Raw genomic sequence first — 15,937 nt, 5'->3', positions numbered from 1 at the left:
CCTTTTCCACACCGGACCCTCCTGTTTTTGTTTTGGTTGCTGCTCGTTTCTGGGATCGGTTATTGTTTATTCAGAAACTAAGTGGTTCTATGTGCCCCTCTAACCCTTTTCTCTTTTTTTGTTTTTGCTCCGCTCACATAAAGGGAGTATTCTGACTTTTATGACAGAGTGTAGAGAGGAAGTACATGGGTTTAAAACTGCCTTCTTTTAGACTTTCACTGCGTTGTTGGTTCAACGTGTGAGATTGTGGAACCCATGTAACACACAGACACACACAAAACAGAAATGAAAGCAACAGAAACGAAAACAACGACGTTGAAGGTTGGGGGAAACGTAGGAACGTTTGGGAAAGATTTCTAAAAGAGAGAAGGTGTAAGGGAATGAATAAACATATGATACTCCCTTTGTTTTTTGCATCTTGCTTTCTTTTGCTTCCATCTTTCCCCTTCCTATCCTTGTCGGCCCGACGGCAGCCGCTTTGCGTTCCATACTTTCTTTCTTCTCACTCTATTTGCCTTCTTGTGCATGTTGTGGGGACCCTTTTGGTGCCTCTTTGACTCGGCTGTCGGTTTCGAGCAGAGTCACCTTGTATATGTATGTATGAAAGTATATATTTCCTTCGCCACTGTGCGATCATCATTACCGTCAATTGCTTCTCACTTTGCTTTTTTTTTTTTCTCCTCTCTTTTCATTTGCATACACACATGGGCGCAGTTGGTTGTTGTTGTTGCTTACTCCGGCTGTTAACGCGTCTGCATTTTCTTACCACTCGATACGCATTCATGTGAGCGCAAGTGAGAATGTCGGCAGCATAGCCGCAGTCCAACTCCTGAAGTGGAGAGAGGTTTGGGTGGTTCAAGTTAATGGTTTTAGAATGCGACAGTGAACTTTCTTTTTTCTTCCCTTTCGGACCCACCGTTGCCCTTGTATTCCATTTGAGTGTACTACCACGTTGCTCAAACATTTCGCTAACCGACTGTAAAGGTTTGCACGGCAAACTGTTGTTCGTTCTATTATATCTGATGTTAGAGATATCTTCCCCTTTTCATTCCGAAGTTGAACTCAAGGGAAGACGTAGCGGTGTACCGGAAATGACCGTCACATCAAAGGCTAAGAAGGAGGAGGCGGAGCTACGCAAAATTGCCAAGCAGGCGCGCACGGCTCGTAAAGAGGTTGCTGCAAAGGAGCGGCGGCTGAAGCTGAAGGGGAAGAAGAGGCAACAGACGGATGGTACTGACAGAGAGAACATCTCATCCAAGCCGGCTACTGGTGGCCACTCAGTGAAACGTCAGGGTGCCATTATTCTCCCAGAGGAGGCTGCAGAAGTTCGGCAGCGTTTGCTCAGTGACACACGGATTGAGAGTGGCGCCGCGGCCCCAGAGAACGGCGGGGCGAAGCGGGACACTGCTATCACCTCTAGCCAACTTTCTAATGCCGCCGCCGTAAGTCGGCAGAAGCCGTTGCTATCTTCTTCATCCCGCGTGGAGGAGCCAGCACATAGCGTGGAGGTGCATCACAAAAGAAAGCAGTTTCTTGTGGGTGTAGCCCTTCATCACGTGCCACCGCAGCATATTGACGTGAGTGGGACGACCGCTACGGCCCTTGTTGTGGACACCTGTAAGCACACCAAGAAGTATCGTCTTGTGCTTCCCATGCCAGAGGGAATATGCGTAGACCCGGCGCAGGCAGAGTATGAGTTTGATTGTGGTGTCCTTCGGTGCGTTCTCCCTATTGTTGGTGAAATACCATCATCTCTTCGACAGGAGCGGGATGCGATGTTGGAGTCCATACAAAAGCAAAAGACACTACGGTTTCGTATGGGTGAAGATGGAGAACTGAAGGTACGGAGCAGGAGAGCGTTGCTTGGCAAGGGTGAGCTAAAGGATGCGGATGGGGATGACAAGAGACGAAAGATTGATGAGAATAATGCCCTTCGAGTCTCTGGCGGAAAAAAGCGAGAAGTCCGACAACAAGCAGAGGACGTGGAAGATGACGGAGCCGATGAGACAGCTGGAGAGAAGGGGAAGGCGGAGGGCGCACGCAATAGGGAGGGGAGGTGTACAAAGAGGGCACGTGAAGTAGTTGAGACCAGTCCTCTGCAGAAGGCTGGTAAGTTGCAGCAGCAGCGGCCATTGCAGCGGGAAGAGCAAATCAGTAACAACAACATCGTGAAGAAGAAGCGGAAGGGACCTGACAGTGCTCTTGAAGAGGAGCAGAAGAAGGCTCTCGAGCTGGCAAAAGCAGCGGGAAGGGCCGCCAAAGCAACGCTGAGAGAGCGCGTTGCGCAAGCCAAAGCAACACAACAGCGGATGCTTCAACGGATGGTAAACCGCCAAAACCGACGGGAAACACAATCAAAGAAGACACGGGACTCTTTTGCCCGCGTACTTGAGGAGCAAAAGCGCCAGTTGATTGCACGAGCTGAGAGAACTGCTGTCGCGACTGCGGTGGCAGCTGGCGGGAAGTCGGATGGAAGGTGTGGTGCAAAGGGAAGGCAAAGTGGTGGAAAGCGAGTAACCTTCGCTGAATCAAAGGGGTCTGCTGAGGAGTAACGCTACGCACGGTCAAACTTCAGGCGAACGACACGAGAAGCGCGTAGAGGGGGAAGGGTAGCACCGTGTGTTTCCTCTGCTACTTTCTTATTTGATTTGCTTCCATTGTTGAAGGGGAAGAGACACGGTGATAACTCAATCAAAAGGTGACAGTGGGCCAGCACCGGCATGTTGTGTGAAGTACCCGTATGAAAGCTCCATGGGGGCTTCACTTCTGGTAGTTGAAGTGCATACAGAGAGTGAAGATACCCGTTTACGAACTAGCGTAGGGTGGCGTACATTCCAAATGAAGGCGGCGAGCGGCCTATTGGAAAAAGGAGGACTGAAAAGGCGTTGCTAAGGGCGGCGAGTATGGATGGAGAAAACCAGGTGGGTTGTGCCAGTGAAGGCCGCACCGGCGAGGTGATTAGACGGGGAAGCGGCCTCCTCTTCGCTTGCCTCTTTTTGTTCACCCTTTATATACTCAAACCTCCCTGAGAGTGGCGCAGACGCTAGTCCGAACTGAGGAAGTACAATAATAAATGGTAAAAAGTTTAACGCGAATAACAAGCACGGGAAGCTAAAATAATTGTGAAGGTAGTGGAAGCTTGTGGGCAGTGGGGGGGGCTATTGGGGACGGAATATGAAAAAAAAAAAGTGAACGATCGGAGGTGAACATGGCACTTTTGTCGTATTCGGTTTGGTTTTTCTAGGAATATTGGTGGAGTTGAATGAGATCGTTTAGGATCTTTTCACCCTCGCTTTCCCCCCGCCCTCAGACCCCTGCGATCGTATAGCCTCTTCAATGGGGGAGAGGTGAGAAAGTCACGTCCACATACATTTGCAAATAAACATGCCGATGTGAACCCTTTTCATGCATATGATTTGCTCGCTTCACGCAGGAGAGGGATGCAAATCAGTCCGTGATGCACTACGCAACAGGTGGCTGGCACTTTGTTCTTCATCTTTCTTCAATTTTTTGCTTTACCTTCGTAATCTACTTTTCAAAGGACCCGCAGCCCCCACGCAGTTTGTCATATGCGACGAAGGCGACAACCGTTAACAGCAGGCATCACGGAGGTTGATGTTGGGGAGGGGGAAGAAAAAAAGGCCCGCGATGGCACCGATTTTCCAGCTGTTAATATATGCTCTTGGAGTGTTTCTGCCGACGCCATAGCAGCAGACTTGGGAAACCGACACGAAGGAAAAGGCGACAGACGTGACGTCGGTGACGAAGCGGATGTGGGGCCGCCGTTAAAACGCTTTAAGATACCGGACAAGGCGCTTGCCCGCATTGAGGCTCAGGCCGCGCTGGCGAGGGATAACGTTGCCGAGCAGCAGAACCCTGCTGTGGGGGACGATGCCACTGACGTGATCAGGCGGCGAAAGTTTTCCGCACTCAAGTATTGCACAGAGGTTGCTGATGAACGGGACTTCAGTGGAGTCAAAAAACCTTTGATTTCGGTGGGCCGACTCCCACGTCACACAGCGGAGCAACGACAGCAGTTACGGCGTGCGCAGCGCAATGTGAAGAATATGACCAGCACAAGCGGACCGCTTGGTTTGTTTGCCGACGGCGGAGACGTCATTCGTTTTGGTTCCGTGGGAAGTGACAGCAGCGATTCAAACCCCTCCGAGACGTCATCGTTTGATGATGAAGGTTGCCGTACTCTCACCGGTAATGCTGTTGGGCGCAGCGCATCTGCCGCGAGAGAGATACGGAATATCGACCGGCACTTCTCCGGGTACGATAGCGAGGATCTACCACCTGTGAGTGGTCTTCTTGATGAAGAGACTGAAGAATCCGAGGAATACGAAGAATCCGAAGAATCCGAAGAATCCGAAGAGGAAAGGAAGATTGCCGATTCAGGGGTCAATTTCGGCGACTGTTGTGCTGAGGCGAACGGGGGAACGGTAAAAGTTATGTCGGTGAAGCGGGGCTTTGGTTTCCAACAGCAGCGGCGCCTGCAGGAAGGTGCACGATCTCCAGGGAACCAGCACATTGCAGATGAGGGCACAGAAATTGGCGTTGGTAATGAAACTGCCGCTGGGGCTGCCGTATCCACAGGCCGCTGCCAGCGCTACGGTGGAGTGCTGTTTGAGATGCATATTAATCGGGCTGCTGCTGTACCGTGTCATCACACACTTCTGCACGTGAGGAACTCTATAACTGTTCAAGGACCATGTTGTATCATCGGGTTTGGGATCGGCGAGATCACCGTGGGGGGCTTCTTCTTGGGTAGGAAGCATATTACTCTTCTGAGTGATTCACAAAAGGTTGTCGTGATGCCCGTACGGCCTCTCAAGAGCAAAAGTGCTGCATCGGAGTCGCTACCGGTTCCTAAGCGGCAGCTGCATCTGCCGGCGGCCGATGACTGCGTTGTGGTTGCCCCACCAGCGTCAGCGTCTTTTTGTCGGTTTATGGGCATCGGAAAGCCGACAGCAGCTGGTGATACTGCTTCCGAAAGGGATTGTGAAGCAGATGACTTAGAAATGTTCGGCACAGTTGACTGGGATTGGGTCGAGGCGAGCGTCGCAAGAGTGCAAGAAGGCCGTCATGCTGCCGATAACTCCTGTGTTGTGCTCGTTGTTCAGCCCTACAAATCCCACGAGAAGGCACCAACTCGGCGCCGCTATCTTGTGCCAAGAGACACAAGTTCTAGCAAGCGGGAAAATGGAGGAGGTAGGCACAGGGGGAAACTTCACTCTGATTCATTTGTTGAAGTCCCACTCTTTCTCGCTCGACAACCTGTTCCGGGCGTTGACGCAGCGCTGCTTCCTGATGTGGTGCCGGCTGTAGTGAGGCACGGTTCAGGAGCTGTCGTCGTTCTTGGATCGAAGGGTATCGGTAAGTCAACACTTTGTCGTTTTCTCGCGAACGCGCTTCTATCACAGCACGGTGTTTGTTATTGGCTTGAGCTCGACATCGGGCAGCCGGAGTTTGGACCACCTGGTGTTCTGTCGCTCTATTGTGTTAGCAAACCCCTTCTAGCACCCCACGAAAGTGATGGTGTTGATTTTGTGAGGGGGTATTACGTTGGTGGTACGCGGCTTCGCTGTCCGGTCGCTGGCGCTACAGCGCTGACGCGTATTTGCGGCGTCGCCGAACAGTTGCGGAAGCGGTACCCTATCATCGTTAATACACATGGTTGGGTCTTAAGCACCGGAAGACGCATGACTGTTGAGGCGGTGCGGCGGCTGCAACCCACACACATCATTCACCTTGCAAAGAGGCAGGAGGAGCAGTGGGCACGATTTGCCACGGAGTTAGTGGATCCTATCAAAGGCCTCAATGCCAGTGTCGTGAATAAGAGGTTTCTTGTGCACAAGCAAGACGGCATTGCCTGCGGTGCTGCCGGCGCGGACAGCCTGCCGAGTAGTAGAATCCTTGGTCTCCTTCCACATGCTCATGATTTTCGGCCGAAGCGCAGCAGCACCTCGGCTGAGGCAACAAAGTCTTCTTCATTGCCCAAGTGGAGTGGTACGGTTCACACCGTTCAGGTGGTTAGGGACGAAGGATTGTTACGGAAAAGCATGCAGCCAAAGGCGTCCGCAATTCGTAGGGGTATGTGGGGGCGATACTTGGCGCCTATCTTTGAGTATTACGAAGCCACTAGGTTGAGACATGTGAAACAACAAGTTTCGGAACTTTACAAGGGGGAGGAACCAATCATAGTGGGCGGGCGGCGAACGACGACGTTGTTTACAGGGGAGTTGAGTCATTTTGAGTCGTTGGTGTTTACGGATGTGGCGGACGCCTCTGATCTAACGGTTGACTTTGTCTGTGCTGCGTTGGAGCACAGTGTCGTAGCCTTCTCCATAAGAGTTATTTCTTCTTCACCTGCTCAGGGTGTGGCGGTTTCCCATAAAACAGAGTCGTTGACTAACTGCGATGCTCAAGCATTTCACTACCCAAATTGCCGTTCTCTTGTGGATTTGCCGGATGGATTTCCCATCACCTGCTTTGGTATTGTGGAGAGTAACGAGGCGGACATGCGTTCATCGGGAAAAATAAGAATCCGCTTACCAGTTGGTCGTGACGACGTGCATAAAATGCTGTCAGTATCCGGCGAGGGGAAGAGGGTCTGCATTTCACTGGCGTGCACGCTGGCCGACCGATCTGAAACTGCCGCTGTGGAGGCGCTCTTTTGAAGGTGCTGCTGGACGGCAAACTGATAGGGCGTGCTTAGGCAACTGGACTGCCTAGCAATGGACGAGTCTTACTGTGGAGAATAGTGTGCACAGGTTTTGCGTGGAAACAGGCATATTCCCGGAAATGTGATGTGTGGGGACTAGGTAACGACAGGCGGTAATGATTAATGTCGGTTAACTACTTCAGAGGAATGAGGTAGATGAGAAGGTGATTGATGGGCTAATGGGTGGTGAGTACCGTGATTTCTACAGGGAACGTGCTTCGTCACCTATACAGTTTTCGCTTTCTACTCCCCTTCCCAAGGAGATTAGGAGGGGATGGGGGAGTGGTGATGTCGACCTCTCCATAACTTTGTTTGAATCACTCGCGGCTTTTGCAGCGTCTAGGCTCCTTTGACACTTTTTCGTTAAATCTTTTTTTTTTGTTTTCGTCTATCTTTTCTTCCGTTCCCTTTGCCTCTATCAACTTCAAGTTTTACGAAGAAAAGTGCGAGAACACGGCCTTCATCTCGCTATTTCAACCTCTCTAGTTTTCTTGTTTCCCCCCTCCAAAAAAAAAAACAGGGAGACATCGTTACTCGTTATATTTCCAGGAGAAGGACGGACCCACAGGCATTTGAAAGCATTGTTTGTGTTATCTCTGATTTACAATTTTTTTTTATCACTCTGTGCCATGCAACGCCCATTGCGTGATTTGTCTTCACGGGTCGTCAGACGCTGGATACGGTGTGATCCGCTGGTAGCGTTGTTGGTGCTGCTATTTTGTATCTGCGCCTCCGACGTTTCCTCATTAACTGAATTTTCTGAGCCACCCCTCACGGCGGAGGGTGATGCGGACCCAAAGCAAACTGTGGAAGGTATTGAACCCGTTAATGGAACGTATTTAACTTTTGACCTCGCCATGTACGCATCACGTCCAGCAAGTCGTGTGGAACTCTCCAAAATATACCACCGTGCCCTTCGGGCCCTTTACGACGAAAGCAATCTCACGGAGGCGCTGACATGGATCAAGAAAGGCGCGGCGATGGGGCACGGACGCTTGCACTGGTTGCTGGGGGTCATGTATGCAAGCGGTGTTGGAGTACCGCAGTCGGATGCCCATGCGATTATGCACTACAAGTTTGCAGCTCTTGAAAGCATTCCAGAGGCTCACATGGCTCTTGGCTCCCGGTACCGTGACGGTGTTGGGGCTCCCCGCAACTGCCAGCTGGCCGTTTCACATTTCCGTGAGGCGGCGGACGCAGTGGCTATGACGTATGGTGAGCTGCCTGGTTCTATAGGTGAAACACGGTTGCGTATGCTTTTTGGAGGTAAGTGGCACGTTTCCACCGATGAGGAGACCGTCCATGCGCTGATGTATGGAGCAGATGGCGGCGCCACTGACAAAATTATTGCGCTTGGCTACATGTACCTTAAGGGACGAAATGGACAGCGTCGCGATAGACTTCGGGCCCGCAGTTGCTTTCTTAGAGCATTGGAGAAGGGAGACGACGCTGCGTATGGTGCGCTCGGTCAATTGTATGCCACTGGGGATCGTGCTGTGGAGCAGGGTGTTGCACGGGATCTTGCCGTTGCCGCTTCGTATTTTTCAAAGGGAGCAGTGAAGGGTGAGCCAACCTCGCTCAATGGTATGGGGTACATGCACGCGATTGGCTATTACCAAAACGACAAACCTGTAACGGATGCAGGCGCCAAACGCCAACCGGATTTTAAAACCGCGGCGAAGTATTTCAGGAAGGGTGCGAATCGTGGAAACACGGAGGCTATGTACAATTTGGGTGTTTTGAAATTACACGGCCGCGGCGTGCCACAAGATCCTGCTGTAGCGATTAGATTGTTTAAGGTTGCGGCGCTGCGTGGAAGTGTCCTTTCGCTCTGGCAACTCGCCCGTCACGCCCAAATGCAAGGTGACTGCCAGCAGGCTGTGCTTCTTTACAGTCGCGTGGTGGCACACGGCTCCATGTTTAACGAGCATAGTGATGGACCGTACTTTCCACGCGGTGAAGAGACCCCTTTCACTCCCACGACTGACAGTACACTCGTACAGTTGCTGGAGCGGCTTGCATTTGCTGAGACCGGCCACTCCGACTCTAGGCGCCGAGCCGTACGGATGCTGAGTGACGAGATTATTGAAGAGGAGGAAGAAGGGCAGCTGCTCAACGGCATCTTTGCAAAGGACGGTCGACCACCGGAGCGCGCGGTTCAGCAACAGGTGAAAGGAAAGGTGTACTTACAGTGGTACCGTGATCCAAGTGGAAGGCGACAACGAGGCACAGCTCGTGGTTCCGCACCGTCGATGAGAGAAATTGGTAGAGGGGGTGGCCACACCCAGCGAAAAATGCTCCTCTCGCAAAGGGAAGCATACAATATGCTGAAGTTACGACTTTTGCAACTAAGCGCTCTCTCTGGCAACTTCGACTCTGAGCTGCAGCTTGGAAATTTTTATTACAATGGTGAAAGTCGTTTCATTGGTGTAGATATGGCGAAGGCACTGCTTCATTACGAGGCGGCGGCGGGCTCCGGCCACTCTGAGGCACTCTTTAGTGCGGGCTTCATGTATCAATTGGGCCTTGGTGTGGGCGGCAACATTCGTAAACCTGTGGGGGTGTGGGATGCGTTTGTGAGCATAATTACCAACACGGCACTTGACCCCGACGACTCGGTGGACCCTCAAGAGCTCAAGGGACTTGCAACAGATCCTCTTATTATGCTAGAGAGGCGTTTGTACTTGGCGAAACGTTTCTACGACCACGTTAGAGATGTAGATGGTGGCTTGGGCTTTTATGCGGTGTGGTTCGCACGCCTGTCACTGAACTTCCAGTGGTGGTGGCTATATTTCTGCCGGCAGCCGTACGGACTGAGCAGCTTGCTGCGGCTACCGATGCCGAACGCGAAGTACAACGACGATGTTATGCGAGTTGCGGATGTTGAAGGTGCTTCCACGGAGGGACTGGCACTGCGAGGGGAGTTACATGCGGAAATAACCCTCAAAAGCGCGGGTGGGTGGAAGTGGGATGACTGCATTCTTGTGTTTTGTGCGACGCTGTTGTTCATGTGCCTACTACTAAGGCATCACGGTGCATGAGGACCAACTGCTGTTTTCGCTGCCGTGTTTACACATATTCATAGGACTGGGTGGTGTTAGCAGCGGGTGAACGAAGTGGAAGCCAAAAGATGCGAGTATGGAAATAAATGACGACACTGAATATGTTAAAGCGAACACCAAAGTGAAATCAAGAGTAAAAGGTGTCCGGGTAAGTTTAATATGGCGTGTCATCGTTGGTGCTGCCGACGGTAGCGGTGGTGTGGTGGTGCGGTAAGAAACTGTGCGCGCCAACGCGGAAATGATGCCACGTGTGCGGGGGAGGTTGGAATGTACAAGTATCCATATATGTGTTTATTCGTTTTTTTCCCAAAGAATTTCGAGCGGTATTTTTGAAATCTTCTTCCTCTCTTTCTTGTTTGAAGTGGTAGCTTGGCGTCTTACCGAAGTGGATGGTTAGAGGAGTGTGTGTGTGCGTGGGATTTACATTTTTTAAGTGTTACATTGTGCGGGGCATTTCCTTGCACATATTCACCTTTTGATGTCATCAGGCGCCCTCCCTACTGTAGGTTGTACCGTTACCGCGTGGAGGCTACGGCAGTGCTCCGCGGATACTCGTCTTCTTTGCATCATTCTGCTGGTGTATTGTTTTTTCTTTGTTGTTGCTTGGATATACGCCTTTTCCTAACTGTTTTTGCTGTACATGTCGAATATTTTTCCACTTATTCATTCATGTGACTCAGCATTTGTTCGCTTAGTTCGACGCTGTGTGTGCTTGTATGTATGCGCTTTTCTATGTGGTGCTGAAGAGGTAACTCGTTTGGAGCTCCTGTCCCTGCCTGTAACGTGCCTCTTTCTTCCTGTCAAGCAGATTTGAGGTTTGAAAGAAAGGAGTTTATACATACAAAGAATACTGCGGAGGAGGGAAATTGAAAAAAAAAGATCAAGTAAGCGTTGTGCGGCATATTCGCGACAGGGAAACGCCAAGGGTGAAGATTGGACCGTAGTGCAACTGGAATTTTCCCACCTCTTTATTTCTCCTCCCTCTGTACGCACTCACTGCAGACAAGGAGAGAAATAGGGTTGGAGGGACGTGAACGAACGGTAGTTGAGATTCAGGCAAGGGAGGCGGGAACGAAGGTACCCTAATTGGACTAATATCAAACACACGCAATCATATTTGCGTGTAGGTGCTTTGTTTTTGTAACCTTAACTGTTCTTTGCATTGTAGTTTTGCCGCTACCATATTTTTTCGATGTTTCGTCGAACAAGTTGTTGTTTTTGCGCCGTGGCGGAGCGTGTGATTGAGGAGTTCGACGTTGTTGTTGTTGGAGGCGGCCCAGCGGGACTGGCCACAGCCATTCGACTAAAGCAACTCGGTGGGGTCGCAGGGGATGATTTTCGTGTCGCTCTTGTTGAGAAGGGGAGTGAAATTGGGGCGCATACGATTTCTGGTGCCTGCGTAAACATGCGGTCGCTGGATGAGCTCATCCCTGATTGGGAAGTCGCTACTGATCTTCCGACGCTGACAACCGTAACGAGCGACAACTTTTATTATTTGCGTGACCAGAAACGCAGCTTTAGGTCCCCCATAATACCACCCACACTGCAAAACCACAATGCGCGTATCATGTCGCTTGGGTCACTGTGCAGGTGGCTGTCTGAACGAGCAACGGAGTTAGGTGTGGAGGTGTATTCGGGGTTTGCCGCCGCCCGGCCTGTGCTTAACAGCAGTATGACGGCAGTGGAAGGTGTACAGCTTAACGATGTCGGAATCAATAAGAAGGGCGAGAAAACCGAACGGTACGATCCTGGCATGATTTTTAGGGCCAAGCAAACCGTGTTCGCAGAAGGATGCCGTGGTTCTTGCACCAAGCAGTTAGAGAAAATATTCAACCTCCGTGGGAAGCAGAATTTCCAAACGTACGGTCTTGGAGTGAAAGAGGTGTGGGAGGTTCCAGAGGGCAACCATCACCCTGGTTCTGTTTCGCACACAATAGGTTGGCCACTCACAGATAAGGGCCACGACAACACGTACGGTGGGTCCTTTCTCTACCACTACGGCGATGGTTTGGTCTCCCTTGGGTTTGTTGTAGGCTTGGACTACAAAAATCCTCACATTCGTCCCTACATGGAGTTTCAGAAGTGGAAGACTCACGAGCTGGTAACATCGCAACTGCGTGGCGGTCGGCCGCTTCATTACGGTGCTCGAACACTTGTTGAAGGTGGTTTGGTTTCGCTGCCGCAGCTACACTTTCCTGGCGGTGTGCTCGTTGGCGACTGTGCAGGTTTCCTTAACTTACCAAAGATAAAAGGCACGCACACGGCCATGAAGTCTGGGATGTTGGCCGCGGAGGCCGTGTACGCCGACGCTTTTGTGTCTGGCAGGGAGAAATTAGTGCATGTCGATTGCAAAAGTTACCAAGAGAGGTTTAGAGAAAGTTGGTTATACGAAGAGTTGTATCAGGTGCGCAACGTGCGGCAGACGTTCGCCCGTCACTTCCTGTTGGGCGTGCTGTATACAGGCGTAACAACCCTTCTCACACGCGGCGCGGAGCCGTGGACACTGCGACATCACCAGCCTGACCACAAAAGCCTGAAACCCGCGGCTTCGTGCGTGCAAATTGAGTACCCCAAGCCTGATGGCGAGATTACTTTTGACCTCTTGACAAATCTCAACTTGAGTGGAACGGACCACAACGCTGACCAACCAGCGCATCTACAACTTCATGATGCCTCTGTACCAATTGACGTCAACCTTTCTCTTTATGATGGCCCAGAGGGGAAGTACTGCCCCGCCAAAGTGTATGAATTTGTGGACGGAAAGCTGGTAATCAACGCACAGAACTGTTTACACTGCAAAGCGTGTGACATCAAGGATCCCACGCAGAATATCGACTGGACGGTGCCCGAGGGCGGTGGTGGTCCCAACTATAACTCACAAATGTGAGAATCTTCATTTGCTTGCGTATTCCTCCCTGACCGCGCCTATGCAACTGGTAATACAGTGCCGTCTGTACTGTTTCCCTCCCTCGACTTCTCCATGTTTGCTTTTTTATTCATTTCTGCCTGGTAGTTTTATTGGGTCCCTATTGACCAATACCGTCCAGCAAGAGGTGAACTGAGAAACAAATAGGTGGACTCCAAACAATGTGAAAGCGTTCTTAACTGTGTGTATGTGTGGGGCGATTTCTATTTATTTTTTTGGATTATTTTTTTTGATTCACGCTACAGACATATGACATAACCCGTCTGCTCGATCTTTTGCTGTCCGCTTACTTTTTCCTTCTTACAGTTCGTTTCTACTTTTACCGTCCTGCAAAGTAGCTTTTTTACTTTTTTCTGTTCATCTTGCGCGTGTGCTTCATTTCCACCTCCCTTTCACGCTATCGGAATGTGTATGTATGTATGCACGTTCCATTTCACTGGTGCCGTTTGAACTGTGTTGAGCCAGTTGTTGTAACTGGGAGAGAACTGGCTTTTGTGCATGGTGCTCAGTGAAATGGCTCCTGTGGCGTCATAACATTCATCGTTGTTATTGTTACTATCGTTAACTGCCTACCATTTGCTTACACCTGTTTGAGAGCGTATCGATGCAATTGGAGTTTTCGTGTGTGTGATGGAAAGTGTAGGGCTTTTTTTTTTGTGGCTGTATCAGTAACTGTTATCTATCTTTGCAGTCCTCGCACTTTTCGCTACTTTTGCTTGTATCGTTGCTATGTAAACCTGTCGTTGGAAGCTGCGGTGTACCTTCTTTTGGTTTGTCTGCTTCTACCATCAGACGCCATGTCATTTTTCTTTTCTTCCCCCTTTCCCCTTTTCGCTTTTTCTTTTTTATCCACCTTTTATTGTTAAAAATAATAATGATGCTGATAGTGACTACGAAATCCTTAGAGCTTCTTTGCAACCGTTGTCGTTTAACACCACCACGCGCTGAAAATATTGCCTGTGGGTGGCAACGCAGATTACATCGTCTACGAGGGCGCGTCAAAGCACTGGAGGATAATAGTGTGGAGTAAATATAAGAAGAAAAAATATATTTACGAAAACGTTTGCTTTTGTTTTTGTTTGTCACAAATTTAGACCCAGAGGCATCCACAGATAGTTCATGTCGCTTCACTGCTTCTTTGGCTTGGAGCTCCGGCCCGACCAGGTTGCCATTTCCCCACCGATGCCACCAGATAGCTCTTTGGTGTTGACGCACTGTTCACTCACAAGCATTGTGCCAGGTGCCGTCACACTGTACGCGCAGAGCCATGATTTACCGACTCGGTTAGCCCTTTGCACCCTTTCCGCGGACAGAGAATTATATTACGTTCCCCTGCATCACATTTTCTCGCGGAAGGTTTCCTTTACTCTTGTTCCCTCTTCAACTGTGGGGCGTAGTGGTGAAGGTCCTACGGTCCACCTAACTGGGTATTTCGAGAGTGATGAAGACCGATATAACGCCGACAAGGGAGACTCCAGCGATGAGGATAGGGATGAGGAGGAAGAGGATTCCAGTGACGGCATGGAGATGGCATCACGGCGGTCAAGAGGGGGAGAGAAACCCAAAGGAGACGGTGGGAAACCCAAGAGTTCAAAGGGGAAGGCAGACGGTAACGATGGAGGCAATAAAAGGAGCCGCATCGACGCGGGGAAGAAAGGGAAGGGAAATTAACCCGCGCTAATAGTCATGTGGGTATGTCGGATAGTGGAGCGCTGCTCCTCCACCGTGTTCCCCCTTTCACTTCTCCCAGAGGTGCTGTGATTGACAGCTCCCGCTTCCTTTTCTTTTTTTGCCCATACTGTGACGGATTAGGTTATTCTGAACGTTGGCTAACGCGGGTGGCATGTGTTTATGTATGATGTGCCGTGGGGGAGGGATTCATGACTTGAAAATTTAAGTATAAGAGGTGCGTTTTTGTCTTGACTAAGTGAGGTAAAAGGATGAGTCTACATTTTATAACTGAGGGTGCAGCTAGCCGGCACCGGGCCCAGCTGGGGTACGTACAGGTCACTGACGCCCTCCTGTTGCATTTTCACCTCTTGTGTTTACCTTTTGATTCGAACACCGTACAAATTTCGTACCTTTGCTACTGCTTCTGCTGCCATTATCTACTGCCTTTCCACGAGAATAGTGGGTCAAGAGTAGGGAGGGCGCTTGAAGTGTGAGAGGGTAGACGGACGACAGAAAAGAGGAAAGGGATTAAGTTGAAAGTGCAAAAGAGAGAAAGACTGTTAGGGAAAGAAGAGGAAGTACCGGAGACTTGTGACTATTCCGTTCTTCCTTTGATCACTTTGTTTTCCTTCACGGTTTGGATGGTGCGAACTGTCGTGGCACGGTTAACGATTGCCTCCCCACAGAATGTTTTCGCATCCGGTCACACCGAATCTAAGAAGGATACATCGAAGAAGAATAAGCTCTCTTCCCCGCCTACAGAATGTGCCGCCCACTCCAAGAAGGTGGAGGTGTCATACCCTGTTGGGAGCACAACATTGCAGTTAACTGGTGCCCATTTCAGTCTTCGTGGTGGTCCTCGTAGCGACAACATCGATGGCAACACCAGGGACGGGGTTGTTGTTTTATTACAGGCGCACGTCGGCGGTGAACTGGACTCCGAGGCTCGAGTCTTCACTGTGGCGGCTGTCGCCTTGGGGGGGCATCAGTCCATGGATGGTGCGGAGTGCCGTTCCAATAAGCGGTCACGCGTCAGTGACAGTCGGCAGTTGGCTCTACCCGATGATGAGCAGAGGGAAGTTACGACGAGTCCTCGTCCCGGAAGCAGACCACTTACTGCCTTCGTGAAGCTCGACCTCCGGCTGCAAATGGAGAGGGTTAGTTTCTCTCTTGTCGCAATCCCAGCCGGGAAGGGTGATGTACATGCAACCCGGGACAACATACGCAAGGATAAGGGTAATAATACTTCAGCTGCTGCCAACCGCAGCGTATTGGTGACGGTGATGGGTGTGGTTTCACCCTTGGTCCTCTAAGAGAGGGCGCAGTGGCAGTGGTGGTACGGTCTTAGGGTTGTGGTACAGTGCGACGCCACATTAATTACTTTCTAGGCATTAATTGCCGAGAAAACGCTGAGGCAAAGCACAGATAAGATGAGGAAGGCCCCCCTTTTTTTTCGTACTTCACAGACTGCTGAGTTCTAATGAGTAATTTCCCTTTCCCTCCCCCCGAATGCCTGAAGAGACTGAACCTGTTGACACCTCTGCACTAAGT

The 15,937-nt window shown here is 50.6% G+C and overlaps 6 protein-coding genes across 6 annotated transcripts; all 6 read left to right on the top strand.

Annotated features, from left to right (window-relative positions):
- Positions 1–863: 863 nt before the first annotated feature.
- Positions 864–2,552, top strand: TbgDal_VIII810 (hypothetical protein, conserved; the record flags this gene model as incomplete). Its single annotated transcript, XM_011777106.1, has 1 exon — positions 864–2,552. One exon carries the CDS (start codon positions 864–866, stop codon positions 2,550–2,552), a length of 1,689 nt encoding a protein of 562 aa, XP_011775408.1.
- Positions 2,553–3,569: 1,017 nt separating this feature from the next.
- Positions 3,570–6,683, top strand: TbgDal_VIII800 (hypothetical protein, conserved; the record flags this gene model as incomplete). The annotated part of the gene is made up of 1 exon (XM_011777105.1): positions 3,570–6,683. The coding sequence occupies one exon, from the start codon at positions 3,570–3,572 to the stop codon at positions 6,681–6,683; it is 3,114 nt and encodes a 1,037-aa protein (XP_011775407.1).
- A 673-nt stretch (positions 6,684–7,356) lies between these two features.
- TbgDal_VIII790 (hypothetical protein, conserved) lies at positions 7,357–9,768 on the top strand (the record flags this gene model as incomplete). Its single annotated transcript, XM_011777104.1, has 1 exon — positions 7,357–9,768. The coding sequence occupies one exon, from the start codon at positions 7,357–7,359 to the stop codon at positions 9,766–9,768; it is 2,412 nt and encodes an 803-aa protein (XP_011775406.1).
- Positions 9,769–10,981: 1,213 nt separating this feature from the next.
- On the top strand, positions 10,982–12,676 carry TbgDal_VIII780 (electron transfer flavoprotein-ubiquinone oxidoreductase, putative; the record flags this gene model as incomplete). The annotated part of the gene is made up of 1 exon (XM_011777103.1): positions 10,982–12,676. One exon carries the CDS (start codon positions 10,982–10,984, stop codon positions 12,674–12,676), a length of 1,695 nt encoding a protein of 564 aa, XP_011775405.1.
- Positions 12,677–13,834: 1,158 nt separating this feature from the next.
- Positions 13,835–14,386, top strand: TbgDal_VIII770 (hypothetical protein, conserved; the record flags this gene model as incomplete). Its single annotated transcript, XM_011777102.1, has 1 exon — positions 13,835–14,386. The coding sequence occupies one exon, from the start codon at positions 13,835–13,837 to the stop codon at positions 14,384–14,386; it is 552 nt and encodes a 183-aa protein (XP_011775404.1).
- Positions 14,387–15,027: 641 nt separating this feature from the next.
- On the top strand, positions 15,028–15,699 carry TbgDal_VIII760 (hypothetical protein, conserved; the record flags this gene model as incomplete). The annotated part of the gene is made up of 1 exon (XM_011777101.1): positions 15,028–15,699. One exon carries the CDS (start codon positions 15,028–15,030, stop codon positions 15,697–15,699), a length of 672 nt encoding a protein of 223 aa, XP_011775403.1.
- Between the last annotated feature and the right edge of the window lie 238 nt (positions 15,700–15,937).

The sequence above is a fragment of the Trypanosoma brucei genome, chromosome 8, assembly GCF_000210295.1.
Source record: "Trypanosoma brucei gambiense DAL972 chromosome 8, complete sequence".
In the NCBI taxonomy this organism is placed as follows: Eukaryota; Euglenozoa; class Kinetoplastea; order Trypanosomatida; family Trypanosomatidae; genus Trypanosoma; species Trypanosoma brucei.
The sequence above is the reverse complement of the archived record's forward strand: the minus strand, read 5'-3'. Positions and strand labels throughout refer to the sequence as shown.